Below are 18,943 nucleotides of genomic sequence, written 5' to 3'. Positions count from 1 at the left end.
GATGGTGACTTCGCCACTTCCATTGGGCAGCTTGTTCCAGTGCCTGACAACATTTTCAGTGAAGAGCTTTTTCCTGATATCCAATCTAAACCTCTCCTGGCACAACTTGGAGCTATTTTCTCCTGTTCTACTGCTTGTTCCTTTGGGGAAGAGACTGATAACCACCTCACTACAACCTCCTTTCATGTAGCTGTAGAGAACAGTAGGGTTGCCTCCCAGTATCCCTCCTTTCTTCCAGGCTAAACAACCTCAGTTCCCTCGGCTACTCCTCGCATCTGCAAAAGGCACAGGAATAGAGCATATTGTTTTATTACTGATCTGGCAGAACACAAGAAATAATGTTTCTTCCCAGGGTGGATGCAGAGAGCTGATGAATCCCATAGTTACAGGGAAGCCACACCAGAGAAGTCAAAGAAAGCCATGGAGAAAGCAAATGGATTGTGAAAAAAGAATATTTCAGGACCTGAGAACAGAGTGGGAACACTTGCGTGGGCAGACAAAAGATGCTGCTCCAGACATTCAGCAAGCAGCAAAGCAGGGAGGGATTGGAAAATGCTGGGGTTTACTTGTTGTTTTAACTCCAGCAACTGGAGGAAGACAATTTAAGGCACTGCCCCCTGGATAGCTCTTGTATTTCTCTTGACTCTCCAATTATTATATTTTTCTTTCTCTTCAATACCCTCATTTCCCCTGAGTATGCACTCATCAGCAACTTGCATTCCCCAGAAATCCTCCCACTAGCTATCTGGAAAGATATTTATGCTAGAGGGCATAACATTCTTCTAACATGTAGATGCCTTTAAAACCACAAGTCTTCTTCAGAAACCAAATTGCATGGAGGTGCATGAAGAATTCCTCCAAGACCTATTTTGGAGGCAAGTGAATTCAGCCAACTCACAAACATCAGCTGCAATTTCAATCCAGTAAGCATGTTTGGTATTCTCAAAACCCTCCCCCAAAAACCACACACCTCTTGCACGTGCTCTTCTTTAAATTTTTTTTTCTTGGTCTGTTTTTATGCTCATTTTTTGCCCTCGGCCTGTATGATAAAAATGGGCGAGCCCTGGAGAACCAAACAGACCAAACACTAATGCCCATATGGAATTTATTTACAGGGGAAGAAAAAAAATTCCCTTAAATTGAATAGTTAGGTTATTTTGAACTGGTTTTATATTTTATGCATACAAAGTGAAGCTGGAATTTCAGCGCTGGCTTTTGTTTGCATTCATCATGAAACATTTGTTATATGAGCTGCTGCTACTGCTACCAAAACAGCTGCTCTCACTGCTAGAAAACCAGAGACCAACTCAACAGTTTTTTTCTTCCTCTGGTAAGTCTAGCTGGCAAATGAGTCCTGGTGTTTCTACTGAAAATTACCTTTATTTGGCTTCACTGTCATCCTTGCCATCTTTTGCCTAACTAGAACATGAACTTGAAAGAGAATAGACATATCAGAGCAAGAACAAGTACATACTGATGCTCCTGAATCACAACTGAATGCAGATATGAACTACAGCTGTATGAATTGCCTGCTTTGCAGCACCTCAAATGTGAATGTCTTTTTTTCAGTTTCTCTTGAGATTTACCCAGGATTTAGCTTTTCAGTCCCGCATCACCATTTCCCATCATCTGGAAAAAACAAGCCATGTCTTGATCTAGCTTTGCATACAGTTTTTTAGCTATTATTATTTTTTTTCTGGTTTTAATTTTATTTTTTTGTTTTTTAGGTGCTGCTTCCCAGTGCAGAAAAAAATAACCCACTCATCTGGAAATCTATGTACTTTTCTACCAACTTGGACAAAGACCTGGACTCAGACCATCAGCAGACAGGAGCCCTGAGTGCCAAGGACAAACTTTCTCAACCGCACACAAGCTGAATTTTAATGTGCTGCTTTGTTATGATTACTGAAACACTTCAGTGCTATTCTTGTTGCTTCCTGGTAATTTCATGGTGGCAGTGACCTCTCTAACCTCAATATCATGTTTTTAAGAGAACATTTATCCCAGGCTGAAGCAGAGTCCCTGAGGGACTCCCTGGTTGTTTAAAGTAGGGAGAAACTACCAAACAATTAGTGTTTACCTCTTTAACCTATTTTACTCTGCACAAGAACATTCTCTTTCATATCCTGACAACTTATTTTCTTTAAGACCTTTTGGAGAGAGACCCCTTTGAAAATCATACTTGTACCATCTCATATCCCTGTGCTTGAAGTCTCCTCCAAGGATGTAGTTGATTTGTGAGGCTCCTCTTCCATCTGGACTCATAAAGATAACTGAAGAGAAAAAGAACTGCATCCTAACACCAAATCTGCTATCAGTGTTATAGATTGCATCTGCAAGTAGCTTAAAAGTTATTCAAATTGAGTCCAAACAGTACCAGTAAAACTCAAAAGATGAGATTTATAAAGTGTCATAACAATTGTGCAAATGTTGGAGACAGAAAAGCAGCCCAACTGGAAAGAAGATACTAATTAAAGAACACAATGGGAATGCAGTTTGGGAGAAAGGGAGGAGACATGGAAGATGAGCATCGAGAGCAAGAAAGGGGAAGACATAATTTCTTACTACATTTGTAAACTTGTGATTCCACTTTGAGAACAGAGAACAAGAAGGAATCTTACTAGCCCCGTTTAGTAAAACCCCCTTCTCCTGCTATAGCTTCTTGGAGAGCATGTTTTCAAGAGGGGCAGATCAAAAAATCCCACCTGAGAAAGGAAGAAGGGAGCATAAACTCCAAGAAAGGCCCACTCTTGGAAGAGCATGGGGTCAGCTTTTCAGCACCACACACTGCTCCAGAGCAGGTAAAACAAAGGGGCTCAGAGGAAGGAGGAGACAGATGCATGGTGTGAAGCTATGCTCAAGAGAGAGGATTACCTGCTCAGGAAGTGAAAGCAGGAGATGTACCAAAGGACTTCTGTGTAGCTTGCAGCAGAGTTTCACTGATAATATATTTTGTTCATTTTGATTCTTATAACTTTGTAACCAAGGGCCACGCGTTGCACTTTGCTGAAATTTATTCTACTATTTTTTCCCGTTCTTTTCTAATAGTAATAACAGTAGTTTTAAGATGGCTCAGAGTGCAATATACTGTGATCTCTGGGAGTAACAGGTCTATTTACAGATGTAAAGATGTCTCTTCCCTGAGAGTGCCTCCCTGCCACCTCTTCCAGCTACACAGTCTCCCTCTCCCCAACTCTCTGGTGGCCCAGCTAGTTGTAATGCTGGTCAAGAAAACGTTTTGGTGTTAGCTTTAATGCCTTTAGCAAGCTGCATGCCAGAAAGTGCCTTGCTATATTTTCACACCTAACTTGGCAGAATTTATGCTCTTTCATGTTTTCCTCATTTTAATTATTAAAGCATTTTAATTATTATAGCAGCTCATTTGTATCATCGTAAAAACTTGATCTTAAAGTGCAATGTTTATGTAAAAACTCAAGTAATTCCTTAGGAATGGCTGCTCATCTCTACTGTATGAACGTTACAGGCAAAAGCATTTTTATAATGAAATTTCTAGTTATTTTACCTTTATTATTTTTCAAAACATTTCTGAGCCATCAAAAGTACTGCCTCATGGTACTTATACTGCTCTTTCGAGATGCCTCAGAGATAAGAATAAAAAGTTTAAACTGTAGCCTTTTTCTACCACTGATACAATGGGCAACACTTATGATCAGTCTGAGGGAAAAAATATCATAGCTTTCTTAGAGGACTGAAGATATGGTTATGCTCCTAAAAGCAAAGGGAATAGTCAGCTCTGTGATCTGTTCCATACTATACCTGTGTCTTCAATGCCAGATATGTTCAGTTTTCAGTTAAAAGATGTTTCTCCACAAACACTGACCCTGAAAACAGACTGGAGGACACAATTATTATCAAGCTAAATTCTCAGTTGTTTTGGTCCTATTATTAACAAAGGCTTTTCAGATTCCAGCCACAGAACTCTTGTGCAACTTGTTTCCATACAGGTGAAATGAATTACCTGCAATCTACTTCAGCTGGGAACAGAAGTAGGCCTATTAATTGGGATTTAAAGGCCATCCCCTTCTCTGTGCCTTTCGTTGTCTGAGTAGAGATCAAAGTTGTCAAAGAAACAATCTGTGTAATCTGTCACTGCTGTGATGTTTATGCTAATGTTATCCTTAAAGCAGAAGCAGTAACAGAGGTTTAGCTGGAATGTTACTGATTAATACAGCAGTGTGATTTTATTTAGTAAGTTAGTCAAGAAGGAATGAACTGTTGTTGCAAGGTTGTTGTTGCAACCTGTCATTTAACTGTCATTAAAATGCTTGTGTTTTGTCATTGACGGCCCTGGAACATATGAGAGGTATAGCTAATGCCATATCCAAATGCAGCTTTCCCACTGTGCCAGAGCTTTAAGGAAGCTGCTTGTCTATGGTTTATTAATTTTGCTATACTAGGAACAGGAAACACTGAAAAGATGCATCAGGGAATCAACCTCAGATGAATAGCAGGAGTACTGTTGTAAGCCATAACATCTTTTGTGACTGATACGCTCATTAGATAAACATGACAGCTGCTTGAAAGACACCAGCTCCCTCCAACCCTTCAAAATGATCTCCTGACACACACACACACAAAAACCCAAACACGTGAATTCTTGTTACATGGGATGCAACGGTTTGGCTTACTGGCCCCTTGGGATTTAGACTACAAGCAAGTTTTGTTTTTATTGCAACAAAGTATGAAATTACATCTGTGTGGGTTTAGTCGAAAACCAGATAGCCCATCAATGGAGTTGATGAAAGGAAATTGAAACAATACAAATGAAGACATGGGATAAAATGCAAAACCTGGAGGCTGAAGTCTTTTGGAATTGCAATAGAAGATGAAGATGATGCCACAGGTGGACTCAGCCTTCATAATCTTACAAGTATAAACACATCAAACAGAAAGAAGAAGAGGGAAATGTTGCTCATGACAGAGAGGCTCAGACAAGAGCACACAAAAAATTAAAGTGTGTTTGGCTTAAGGTAAAGACTTCATCAGATGGTTGGAAAGAGCAATATGAAAAAGGTGGTAGAGGGTAATAGGAATGCACAGCATTCCTATTCCTATTCCTATGCAAGTTCTGTATATACAACGTGTTTTATAGCACAAAGAAAAGAATCATAGAATAGAATTGGAAGGGACCTCTAAAGGTCATCTATCCAGCCTCCCCTGCTGTCAACAGGGACATGCTCATCCAGATCAGGTTGCTCAGAGCCTCATCAAGCTTCACCTTGAATATCTTCAGGCAACCTGTTCCATTTTTCTACCACCCTCATGGTAAAGTACTTGTTCTTAACATTTAGTCTAAATCTAATCTTCTCTAATTTAAAACCATTGCTTCTTGTCCTATCACTACAGGCCCTTGCAAACAGTCCATCTCCAGCCTTCCTGCAGACCTCCTTCAGATACTATAAGGTCACTATTAGGTCTGTACTGAGACAGGCAAATATGCATCTTGACTCTAGGAGAAACGAGACCCATAGTAACATGTTTGGCAGATCGACCTGTAAATCATACTTCCTGCACTGTAATCCCAGGTACCAGATTTACCTGGAGTGTCACTGACATGTCAGGCTGTCAACTACCTCACTTTTTGCCTCAAAATCTGCCATTCGTTTTGGGCCACAAGATGTACTTATTGGCAAATGCTCTGCTGCATAACCACACACACGTGAGCTAACTCAGATCTAACATGTACTTGCTGGCAGGGAATAGTAAAAGCTGCAGACTCGAGCCTGGATACATACAAGCTTCATGTGGCCTTGGAAAGCCGTGACAAACTCTCTTGTTGCACGTAGTTTAGCAATGAGACTGACATTGTCTTGGATAATATCTTGGATAATATCTTGGATAACTTTTGGTGCCACAGTTTTGGCTGTCACGCAACATACACATAGTCTGGATCAGCTTCACCTTCCTCAGCAAAGGAAGAACCACAGCTGTTATACTTTTGCTGCAGAATTTGACTTAGAGAAGTTTATCTTCCAAGACAAATCTTCCAAAGACCTAGTGGATCTTTTGAAAAAGTCATGAGAAAGCAGAGAAGTGCTCAAATTCTTTCAAGAGCTCCTGTTCCCAAAACTGTTTAGTTTATTCCAAATGAGATTTGAGACCTCTGAAAGACAGAAAACAACATGTTTTCCTTTTATGGAACTGGAAAAAGAAAGGATATTTCTACTGATTGTGCTTATCACTGGTCCATCCACTAACTTCAGGGATCCTAGAGCAGGCAGCCCAGTTTTGTCCCTGCTCCCCAAACCTTGTATTTTCATGGCTGAAGCATTAAATAATCTATCTATAGCTTTTGAAACTATCTTCAGCTTTATAAAACAAAGCAAGGAATGGATCAGTTGTGTACAATGTCCTGGATGCTATCAACCTAATTGGGAACAAACATCCATGGTGATATGCACTGTGACTTCTTCTTTCTCTGCCTTTCTTTCACACAGGGGACTGGAAATTTGTGATATGAGAGAAAAAAAAAAAAAACAAACTGAACTCTTTCTGGAGCTTAAACTGCCTGCTTTAGCACACACATCCCTTTATAGCATTCTTCAGTAATTTTGAAAGTTCAGACTTCAGAGGGAGAAGAAAGGAACTGCTTGTTCACATTTCCTATTTTTATTTTCTATTTTCAGAACAGGATGTTGGGTGATAAAGAAGAAAATGCCACCCAGGCGGAATGTAAATTCCCATGGGCTATTACTACTAGAAAGAAGTTCAAGTTCCCTCAAAGTCCTGAACAAGCAGGGAGATTACACCACCTTCTGGACAAAACGTTTTAAGTCACTCTTACAATTTGCTTCAGGTAATGGATGGGAACATGGCATGGAAGTGTCATGCAGTTCCTTACTTACCAAGTCCAACCTCATGTTTTACCTCCACATAAAATTTAGAGTTTTTCTCTTCTGTATAAAATTTGTATGCCCTGTGATTCCTCTTAAAAGTAATATTTAGGGAAAGCACAAAACTGAGGGCAAGGCAAAAGAAAACACAGTCTGCTTGAAGTCTCCAAAGTTTTTGAGCATTTGAATGTTTTCAAGGTTTTCTCAAATTCTGTTCTAAGAAATTAGCAGATAAAAAGGAGCAATACAAAAAAAATCCTAGCATTTCAACTTAAATCCAATCAAGCTGCTTTTGTCCTCACATCAAGAGTGAAAATGTTCATAGAAGTGCTGAGCATTTGTGCACAAGAGATGACCCAATACACTCCCTTTCCACATACCAGTCACAACCCTCTCCAGAAAGTACAGTTCATGAGAAGCAGGTGGACTATCAGAAATTGCATATAATTTCTCCTGATTTTTTCTTACTTCAATTTTGTGTTGAACAAAGGCAGAACATAAGCGAATACCTAGTTAAGGACAGTGCACAAAATCACTGCCTCCTTCCATGAGGTATTTTTCAACATTTCTTACCCAGTTTTTCCTCTTGGAGGTGAGAGGGAGGGAGGCAGGCCTCTTTCACCCTCTTCCATTTGCAAAGATCTTCCTTTTGACAAGGAGTGTGAAAATGGTCTTTCCCATTTCCAGCACAGGAACAACCTGAAGGCATGACCCACCTTCAGTGTTGCCCTGGCAGAGGAGCAATCTTCAGTACAATGCAAAGGCTTTAGGGGTTGATCCCACCTTTTTCCTAATTCTATCAAAAAAGGCTTTATCATCTATCTGCCTCATGGGACCTCAGCACTGCAATAAAGAGAAAAGGCATCATCTTCCTCCTTAATGGGTTTAAAGATAAGAGGAAGCTCATAAATAGAAACATCCAGACTGTGTCACTAGGATTCATGTATAGAATGGACTTAAAAAATCAGCAGGTTTATATCACCCAGGATAACATTACTATTACAGTTAGAACATTCCCTGTAAATTTGGTTCTTAAGGAGAAGCACATTTTCATTGCATTTTCAAAAAAAGCACAATTTGCAGCTTACCTGAACAATATATTTTGTTCCAGTTGACAGCATGAGTAATTTCATTGCACTCAATAAAATTCACTGAAAAGCTTAAGTCAGTCTTCTTGCTTTAAACTAAGATCTACACATTCTCCATGCAAAATGTCACTTTCAGGAAAGAAAGATTTTTTTTTTTCTGGTATTGGGAAGAAGTGTTTTTATATGGCTTCTGGTGCCAAAGAAAATTTATGAACTCCTGCAGAAAGGTGAGAGGATATGGGCTATTTCTGAGGTGACAAAAAACATTTCATTGCCTATTCTTTTGCATTAGATGCTGTTAACTTTTGCCCCCTGCCACAGAAGCTGACAAGTTAGAAAAAATATCTCTGTGTGTATAGTGTGTAATTTCTGCCTCTTAAAAAGACCAAATATATGAAACCCACACATAACCCATTTCAAAAGAAACTGTGTAAGTATTCTCTGCATTCTGGCTACCAGCCAAGATGCAGAATTGAGCTATAGCCAGCAAAAATGAACAGGACTGACCAATTATTTTTCCTTCACTTTTGCTCCTGAGAGTTAGAAGAGATTTTAGTTGTAAAATTATGCTATAAGTATTTCAAGCCTTTCAAAGAGTTAAGGAATACTTCCAAATTTTGAAGTAAATATAATCCAAGTCTCTGCTGTTGCACCCTATGTGCTCCAATGACAGGGAAAAAAAGAAAGACAAAATGTTGAGCAAATTTTACTGGGTTAGCAAAAAAATATAGTAAACACAGTAATATTTTAATTTTTTTTTTAATTCTACCCATCTATTGATCTATCTACCTATTCATAATCCGTCTGCTGCCCATGACCCTCCCTCCTGCACCCTGCCCTTAGCAGCACTTGTCAAAGGCAGTTCTGGCTGTCAAGGCAGGAAGAGTTTGTCACTTTAGACAAAACCAGCATCAAAGAAGAGACCTGTCCCAATTCTTGACTTGATAGCAACCTTAGAAAAATACTTTAATTTCAAGGAGAGAGTGGAAAAGGAAAAAAACAGGAAGCCTGTAGCTCTAAATTATTCTACGAGATAAAACTAGACTGGTTCCAATGAAAACTTTAGCACAACAAGGAGCTTCCACATTTTGGTGCACATTGTTAAAAAACACACAGGAGAAAATATTTGGCATATGAATTTGCTGTGAGCAACATTTTAGTTATTGTAACGAAGAAAATAATCTCGTGTTCTTCGACGCTAAAATTTCCCATCATGCAGAATTTTCAACCTTTTTAAACTGAAACATATTTGAAAAAAATGGCGTGCATTTCAAAATATTACACAATGAAAAAGAAGAAGCTAGCACAGAAGAAATACCATTTAATTTTTTTTTTTTTTTTTTTTTTTTTGTACTTTACCTTTCTTCACTGTTTCCCTGTGTGAGCTTATGCAAACCAAACCATTAGTATCCCCAACAAAAGCACTCAAGTCATACCACATTAAACATTTATCTGGGTCATTACATACAGAGATGCTTGTGCTCACATCCCTGGGCTTTCTGATGTAAAAGTACCACCTATCTGATCTGGTAAAAGTACCATCTATCTGATCAGTAGAGCTACAGTTTCATTGTGTCAGACCTCTTGCTTCAGAAAATTAGCAGCCAAGTATTTTTGAATTTAAAAAGGCTACAGGCTTTTGTTTTCTAGCTAGAAGGACACAGAGCAAGAGTTCCTTAAGGAATGTTACATGCTGTCTCAGTTGAGAAATTTTACTACAGACAAAATAGAAACAAAGAAGCTTAAATATGGCTTGCATGGTTAAAAGAAAGTGAGATGACAAAAAGTTTCCAGACTGCCTGATTTCTATTAGCATCAACCTGTACTGAAGGCTCCCGACAATAAGAAGTTTGCTTGGAAGAGAGCTGTAATGATCTGGTGCCCACCCAAAGCACCTGCGATGAGGGAGGAGTGTCCCAGCTCTGGGAAGAAGAAGGGATTTCACCCAGAACTCCGGCATCTTAAGTGCAGATGTGATTTTATGGGTTTGATAAAATTCAGCAGTTTGCTTCCCACAAGAAGATGTAGTTGTTTTTAATTTGGTTTAGATTATAAAGTTGGTGGGACAGCAACCACCAGTTTCCTACTCTGTGATCGACAAGCCAACGCTGCATTGAAATTGCCTTCCTTCAGTTACTTGCTGGTTCAAAGGAGCTCTACAAATCCAGGTTTTTTTTAGGTGGTTCTGATCCAGAACCACTTACTGTAGTGGAATGTGGTGCAGAGCTTCACCGACCTTGAAATTAATCACCCTTCTGTACATGGTCCTTCAATGCGTTTTTCTCATCTCAGTGTATTAAACTGATTAAAGTAATGCAAAAGCTTTATATGAAGAGGGAAGAATGCCTTAAGAGTACCCCAGGTGGTGCAGCAGGTCCGCAAACAACACAATAAATTGTACAGATTTAATTTGCAAGTGCTAGTTGCAACAAAAAGTGAGTTTTGGCCCAAAATATTTGCTGCTTTGTGGGATCACCACACAGCTGAGCTGCGTGGAGGAACATCTCTTCCTTCCAGCACTTCATGATGCAACAGCAGAGGGTGTTGCAGATCAGGCCTAAGGTGCCCTGAGGAGAATGATGATGGATTTCTTACACAGCACTTGGATTTTATGGGCTTTTTTGTTCATTTGTTTCTGGCAGATTAAGTTTTTTGTAAGCATTAGCACCATCTGAGAAATAACCTGAAAATATTTATGATCAGAAAAAAACCCAAACAGAGGAGAGTTAACATGAAGAAAGTTTCCTTTCTAGTCTTCTTTGTCCATATGTGACAAAGTGGTATAAGTGACAAATTGGGAAAAATAAAACCAAAGTTTAATCAGTATGGGGAGCACTGAAGGAAAAAGGTGAATCTTTAAATAGGACACAAAACCACTCTTACAAATCAAAACCCAGAGGAAATCAATGTCTTGGAATAGGGGATCAAATCTCCCCCAGACACTAGAATATACACAGAGAAGAGAAAGATTATCCATAACCTAACAATTCTGGGAGATTGCTTATTTCACACTTGACAATTCCTAGGGCACCCTGATGAAAATCAAGACCCTGCATGCTGTTTTGTTAGCTAGCCCCATTGTAAAAGAAGTGAAAACCTGTGGTGTGCACAGAACAGCAGAGGAAGTCCTACAGGTTCCCAAAGAAAAGCCTCTCCGTTGCTGAAAGGGCACCCTTCTACTGAACCCCTGCCTCCTTCTCATTTAACATCCCCACAGGAAAACCCTGGAGACTGAATTGTGCAAACCTTTAGGAAGACTTCCACACACCACAAACATAGGTATTTTTATTTTTTAATTTACAAAAAATACAGAAATAACAGATCCAAAACTGGGCACTGCTCCCATGTCAATACCATAGTAAGCTCTCCTCATATCTGTTATTGAGCAAAATAGCTCTCTGGCTGGATATTGCACCTCTACAAAGTAACACTCCCACCTTCAAAATAGCTGCCCTAACTGCCTTATTTCAATCAGATAATGACCACTGACATAATGTTCAGAGGACAAATGCCCCACTTTTCCAGTAACACTGGTAAATACAAAATTTTCAAAGAGGCATCCTGAAGCAGGAATTGGTAAACAGCTCTCTGTAATTCCTGGTTAGGGACAGAAACCCATAATTTCACCAAAGTGACTGATTACTGTGATGGCTGCTCCCAGTCAAAAGCCAGCCATCAGCTGCATGCATTGCAAACAAAATTCAGTATTAAATTCAGTATTTAATTCATGTGCTTTTAACATACAACTCGGTACAAAGCACACATTTCAGTAGCTGCAGCAATTTCACACTGTCATAAATGCAGCTGAGAGACCAAGGAAGAAGGAACCCCTCCCTGGTAGACCAGCCAGATTTAAGTAGAAAATCAGTTCTGCTGAAATGACATGCACAGGTCGACAGAAGCATCGTATTTCTTGCTAAGGTACGGGATACAAGACTGTCTTCTAAAGAAATTAGCAATAAATAAGCATTGGGAGGGATGGAGTGACACAGAGAAGAGAGAACCCTTTCAGACTGATGGCGGGGTATAAATTAAAGGGTAGACAAGGTACTCCTGTTTTTAATTTCTCTACTCATATCTCATAAGCCTTTTTCCCCAGCATGCTTTGTATTTAGAAGTGATTTAAATGTATGTTCTGATTTTACTTTACCTAAACTCAGTTGAACTGAAGTTTTGTTTCATTTCAACTCTTAGTCATGTCTAAGGGAAAATAATTATCCTGGTCCTCAAGAATCTCTCTCTAGCTTTCCAAACTATTGCTCGAAGGCTAACTTAGATACTGATGTCATCATTTTGAGAATATTTTGACAGTATTATTTGAGAGCTGAACATTACATAATTAAAAGAAGAAAAAGCCACTCCAGTGGTAAATGAGAAGCTTCCTGGCACGTGGCAAGATCACTGGAGGACCAAGTCCTTGCCCAGGAATGAAAACCACACAAAAAAATGAAAAAATACACAAAACCACAGAATAAAAGCAGAGTATGTACCCCATTAATCAAATCTGCTTCCTTAAAGGGAGGTAAATCACTTAATTGATTAAACAAGACATAAACACTTACCTTTCAGCCATGCCGATTTTGCCGAGGTTTCTGTAACAATGGCTTTTTAATAGAAAACCTTACCTGGGTTTTTGTAGATGCTGAGCACATCCTTGAAATAATGAGGTAAAAATCTTTCTAATAAAAGCAGCACATCCTCCAACTCCTCCAGAATACCCACAAGCAGAAAATTTTCATTAACATTCAGCTTTGCTCTTTCAAGGGCCCATTCACCAGGCTCCCTGTATGAAATTAATGGAGGGAGAGAGAAAGAAGAGGTAAAAATGAAGTTTAAATATGAGTTTTCTCCCAAAATTCAAGCCATGAACTCACCTGAATCAAAAAAACATTCAGTGCTGCACTTCTAACAAAACATAATAAAAACCTTTACCAAAACCAAGTGGCTTACTTTTCTGAACAAAATCTAGAATTGGTTTGGCATGATCACATTAAAAAGAGGTTAATCACTTCATGAAAGTACTCCAGTCTGAAGACATCTTTTGCCAGGTTGTTTATAAACTCAAACTTGTGAACTCCTGTGACTGAGAAGCATGACCTGTCTTATGGGAGGAACATCTTCCTTGGGTGACAAAGGGTGTAAGGGGTGGTGATGTCCCTGAGCCACATCAGAACTGCTGAGAGCAGCCACTGCCTGCTGTTACCCAGTGAATAGCACACAAGAGGTTAACACCCTGTTTCCCACCTCGTCCTTCATCTTAACTCTGTCAAAGGCTCCTCCAGCTTCTCTTTCCCTGCCATTATCCCTGACTGCCCTGTAGATCTGCCACAGATTCACATCATTCTCTACCACTTTATGTGCACTGATCCATTTTCTGGAAGAGCAGAGTGTCTTAACAAATATTGTGAGCCTCTTTCTTGCAGCTCCTTCTGAAACTAAGACGTAGCTGAAGGAAGTGCAAGGGCATTGTAGGAAACAGATCTACAACAACCTACAAAACACTACTTCAATATAGTGCTTGGGAATCCCACAGAGATGTGTTGTGAAAGTATTCAGGTAGGTGACTGTTGTTAATAGGATTCTTCATGCACACAAGTTAAATGTGCAACCATAAGCATTTCCTGATGAAGCTAAAATACATTAAGAAAAATGTGTAATGAAAATCAAGTCATTAATCTGTTTTGTTTCTTAATCATAATTTCACTTATGTAAACAACTAAAGCAGGATTTTACAGCAAAGGTGCTTAGAATCAGACATAAGATGGAACACATTTTCTCTCAGTATTATTGCTACAAAAATGTATGGCTTTTGAGAGAAATTTTTGAGAACATGTGCAGCTGTTCTACTATGAAGAAGTGGTAACAATAAATGGATAAATACCTTGAAGTTGAACAAACCTGATAAAGAACACACTTTGACTGCCAATACAGAAGTATTTGAAAACAAGAGGCATTTAAAATTATTCATATATTATTGCATAAAAATTTACCATGCAGTATCAGTAACACAGCAATATGAGAAGGGCATACACTAAAAATGAGCTAGCTCAATTACAGCAGCAGAAGGCTGCATTTACATAGTTTTAAGCATGATAACTATTTCTTACTTGGGCATAGAAACCTGAAATTGCTCATATATAAATGTGGTATGAACACCTGAGCAGAACTAACCCCCTGTACTGCAAAATTACAATGCAAGTAAAATGAGTAATGAGCCCATACAGTCATTGCCATTCTCACTTTGCTGACACAGAAAAAAAGTATCTACAGATATTTATTTATTATTTAACTATTAAATCAATAAAAAAGAATAGTACTACATTGGCATTACCCTCCTTATTCCAGAATCTATACATGCAGCTAGCACATACAGGGCTACACAGTACTTAGATTTTTCTTTTGTATGCCAAATAACTGTTGCCTCTTTATTACCAGTTTCTGACAAAATGTTGGTAATAGCTACTGCTGAACAAATTGGGATAGCTTGCATATTTTACCTGCATCTTGGATGCTGTCCACAGAAATATGGTATGATGTAAAATAACCTGGGATTGGAACATTCAGGGTAGTTTTCAAGGATACATACGTTAATATCCTGTGTAGAAGAAAAAAAAAAAAAAAAAAAAAAAGGAAAAAGAAAGAGGGTGAACACTGCATTTTTAAATTTTCTATTAACAAGTGTTTTCTTTATCTCATGCCTCAAAGTCACCTCACAGAATTATGCTGAAGCTATAACAAATACTTCAAAACTTACCTACCAGTCAATTTTTCTACTTCTAACTGTTATCAGAAAGTTTCAGAAGGTTAAAAAACAAAATAAATTATTTTGTCCTAGAATGCAAAATACACATTTTCTACTTTCTTACTACAAATAACAAGAATTATTATATTGAGATTACTGCATGATTCAAAGCAGGAAACGTGGATCGACTTTCACACTGGGTTATCTTTAAAATATTCAGATTATTTTCAGACTCTTCTTTCTTCTAAATACACCCTAGGGGAAACCTGAAGTAGCCAGAATAAACAAAATTGAGACAACAATTATATTGAGACAACAAATTTTTTTTTCTTTTTTTCCTTTTGCTTCATTCAATGAGCGGAATAAACAAATGTAAACTTTAATTTTCACAGTTTACTCTTGCTATAAAAACATACACCGCTTGTGATTAAAATTCTGTATGTTCCTCAGATATTCAGAATTGAGCCTATAGTATAAACCTTCACTGAGTAAAAGGGATTATTAGGGTACTTGTAATTTTCCCGATTTACCATTCACCCAATTAGGTGCTATTTAAAACTTTTCAAAGCCTAGGTGGGCATAACTAGTGCATCCTGAGGAACTGTATTGCATTTCTAGATTTACTCTAGGGCTGTCATACAACGTAACAGCAACCAAGATTGGATTCCAACACCCTTATAATCTAACAGATCCTTATTCTGCAAGCAGACTCACCGGCTCCAAAGGCACAAAAAACCCTGTGAAAGACAACACAAGCAAAGATGAAAGGATCTCAGCTTTCAAAACCAACTTTCATCCTTACTTTAAAGACATGTGCTTTTATAACACTATAGGCTTGATAAACATCAATATCAAACTGATAACTAGTCAAATCCATACTTCATCAAGTAAATAAAAGGTAGTAGAGAACACTCAGTGGGCAATACACTCTCTCCAAGACCAAAGAGCTTGGCAGTGGGAGAGACAGGGAGAACATCCCCAGATCCCCAGGGAGTGTGGGGTACAGGCCTCCAGCTGCAGCATTCACTTCAGAGACTTGAGCAGAACAGCTCTTCCCAAAACTTCATCCCTCTTCATTAGAGTCACATTTGGGTCCATTTATTTCTCCTTTGTCTTATGCTTATGTAAATCAGATACTGTAAGCACATCAGAAGATACTGGGCTGGGAAGTAAATCACATGGTGATGAACCACCAAAGCAAACTACACTAAATTGACAATTGGGATACAAACAATCCATCTCTCCTCCTCCCCTTGGTGTATCCTGAAAAGAGCTTGCCTTAAATGTGTGCCAGAAGATTTATGGTCAAGACATGAATTTTGACATTCAAGGCTTTGAGCTGAAGCTAATGAGACCCCTATCTTCAATGCTATGAATATCACTTAAGAAATCTACTCGTGGCATAGGCAATATGTGCCTCCTGTCATCCCAACAGGGTTTTTTTTAACATGAGCTAAAAATTGAAGTTCTTTAAAGGCTTACTGTAGTTTTACTACAGACACCACCAAAGATTTTTTTCAGAGATACATATTTTTGGTTTCTGTAAGAACCTGTAGAGACCTGCAGTAAATTCTTAAATTGATTGGATATTTCAAAATCTGAAATATTGTTCTAACAATACTTTAAATTACATCCGAGCCAGCTTACACTTGATTGATAAAATAATTGAAAGGCAGAAACACCCATATAAGATTAAAAAAAAATCATTAGTAGCATCCAGATGAGAACTATTCCTCTTTTCTCACTCCCATGGAAAGGTGAATGGACATTAACTCACAAAAAAGAAAATTACCTTTTCTTTCACAGAATACAGTGCATCAGAAAATACTCCCCAAGATAAGTAAGTAAAAATACCCAACACCAAGTGTAACCTTCTTGTCATTCTGAAAACAGTATTTGATTAATATGGCTGGAGAGATATCCATGTAGTAAAAGCAACATAAATTCATGTAGAAAATTCCGCAGCTTTAACAAGTGAACAGCTTATATTTAGTCAAAAAGAGACTTCTAGTATTCCTTTTTAGGGTAAATTGTTGTAGTAACATGGAAACAACCAGAATGGCACTAAGCTAAACTACTAAGTGGCAATTCTCTTCCAATATGATTTGTGGGAGGAATGCAAAAGGATGAGAGACAAAAGCCTGTCCCACTCCTCAGCAATGCACTAAAAGCTTAAGATAAAGACCAGGCACGCTTTCATATGGACCTACACTTTTTTTGCCACATAACAGCACACATTTCACGTTCCTGACACCAGAAGCACCAGGTTTTCTCTGCAGCAGAAGTGCAGCCCCTTTTCCAGTCTCCATTTACCACCGCTGCTAGGAGCTGCATTACAGCTGCTGGAGGATCCTGATGCATTTGCAGCATCTGCTCACCTATTTTACTCTATTCATAACCTCTGAAATAAATCACCAGCTACCATCCATGTCTTTAGAGGAGTTTATACTTGCTCATAACTATGCAGCTCCATGAGATGTGAAATCAGTTTTTAAGCAAGAAGTGGGGTGAATGGAAGGTCAGCCTGAAGTGTGGTAGTCATTACAAACTTAAACATGCCTACAGGAAGCTGCTCTTTGGTTGCTAGCAGGATTTACAGGAATTTCCATTTTCTTTCTGAGCACAGAAAACTAAGGTAAAATGACATTATACTAGGCAGTGTTATTCTGTTATCTTAAACTACATTAATGTCACATTTCCCAGTAAAAGCATGTTTTCCCAGCAGGACACAGACCTTTCAGAGCAGAAGGGTTTTCATGCAAGACAAAAAACTGGGAGGTGAGATGACAGACTTATTTAAATCACCAATGAGCCTTGTAAAATGATTTTTTTCTAACACAGTCAGTAAAGACACAGAAAGAAACACACAAAGTTACTTTGATCATACTCCTTCACAACAAAGAGAGAGAAATCTTATTTTATTCCTCAGCTCCCAGGTTCAATCCACACTACTCACATCCTGCTGGGCTTCTGTCTCCTGCAGGGCAAAGGGATGCCCAGGAACCAGCCCTGAGGCTGCAAGGAACAACAGAAATCATATTTCTTCTTAATAGTGCTGTATTTTTCTATTGGCATTATAATTTTGGCTGAAGTGGTATACTGGTAGTGTCTACCTCCTCCTGTAAAATTGTCTGTCACATAAAAAACCACAACGTGCCCATATTTATTGATCAAGTCAGACTACTATCTATCAGAGATACATCAGAGGTATGTTATTATTAATTTTTTTAATGTTAAAAAACCCTCTTATTTGCCATAGTGAGTTCATACATGTCATAAGAGGAAGATGGAGCATAATTAAAAATATTTCATGGATATAAAACTCCCTTGAGAATTTCAGCGCTATCACAAATACAACAAATTTGGAAGTATTTTTTGTAGAACAATAAACCCTTTACCTAAGTTAATATCCTTAACTGATGGCAAATACTGTACCATATACAAAAAGATGTGACCCAAGATTTGAGATTTTGGTGGGTTTTTTCCTCATAATGTAAAATCAGAAGTGTACTGGGGGAAATAATAACTTTTTTGTGTGTGGTAGAAGGAATGCCTAAGTTTTTTTAAAAAATAAATCATTCTTGGGTTTCAAAGAATTCCCTATTTTTTTATTGTTAGTGCCTCAACCAAAAAACTACAGAAACACCATGCCATCCATTGCCATGGATGTCTGGCAGTTCTTAGTATCCCTAACAGTTTAAAATGAGGAATCATAATTCAAATACATACACACTTTGCAAACATCAAATAACCTATGGGAAGTCGCAGAAGTCGCCTTTCTTTCACAATCAAAATAAAAACCATGCCATTTTTTCTTTCCATGCCCTGTCCTCATAGAGCACTGCAAATTCTGTGAAACCCAGCTTATGGTTTAACCACAGTGAATGCTTCTTACTTAAGTCTGAAGGCTGCAGATGCTGAACTGAGGTGTGTCATAAAGGCTATAGAGGAAGCAGTGACCTGAATAAATACCTTTAAAATTTCCATGAACGGAAAGGGAATCAAATGATGTGGAAAACCAGTGAGTGATCCCAGTCTATGGTGACCTCTCCTGCTTACAAGTCTTTTCTTCTTATGCTACTACAGTCCGAGGCACAGTCTAGTCCTCACCATCGCCAGCCAAAGGAAAATTTTTCTGCTCTGCTAAGAGCCCCCAAGAATTCTCTTGTGGCTCATAAAATGTTTTCTCACATACTTGCTTGGTGTTTGTGAAGAGGTCAAACTGACTGTTACATCCTGAGGACAACATTGCATCATAG

At 38.5% G+C, this 18,943-nt stretch overlaps 1 protein-coding gene across 1 annotated transcript in view; it reads right to left on the bottom strand.

The window, feature by feature from the left end:
• UST (uronyl 2-sulfotransferase) overlaps positions 1–18,943 on the bottom strand; it is a 158,036-nt gene that overhangs the window by 18,779 nt on the left and 120,314 nt on the right. Inside the window, exons 6-7 of the mRNA XM_071740535.1 lie at positions 14,440–14,537; positions 12,568–12,725 (exon numbers count right to left, since the gene is read on the bottom strand). Of these exons, the coding sequence (XP_071596636.1) occupies positions 12,568–12,725; positions 14,440–14,537 (256 nt within the window). The remainder of the gene's footprint in view (positions 1–12,567; positions 12,726–14,439; positions 14,538–18,943) is intronic.

This window comes from Heliangelus exortis, chromosome 3 (genome assembly GCF_036169615.1).
Source record: "Heliangelus exortis chromosome 3, bHelExo1.hap1, whole genome shotgun sequence".
Taxonomy (NCBI): domain Eukaryota; kingdom Metazoa; phylum Chordata; class Aves; order Apodiformes; family Trochilidae; genus Heliangelus; species Heliangelus exortis.
Note: the sequence above shows the minus strand (reverse complement) of the source record. Positions and strands in the feature narration are given on the sequence as shown.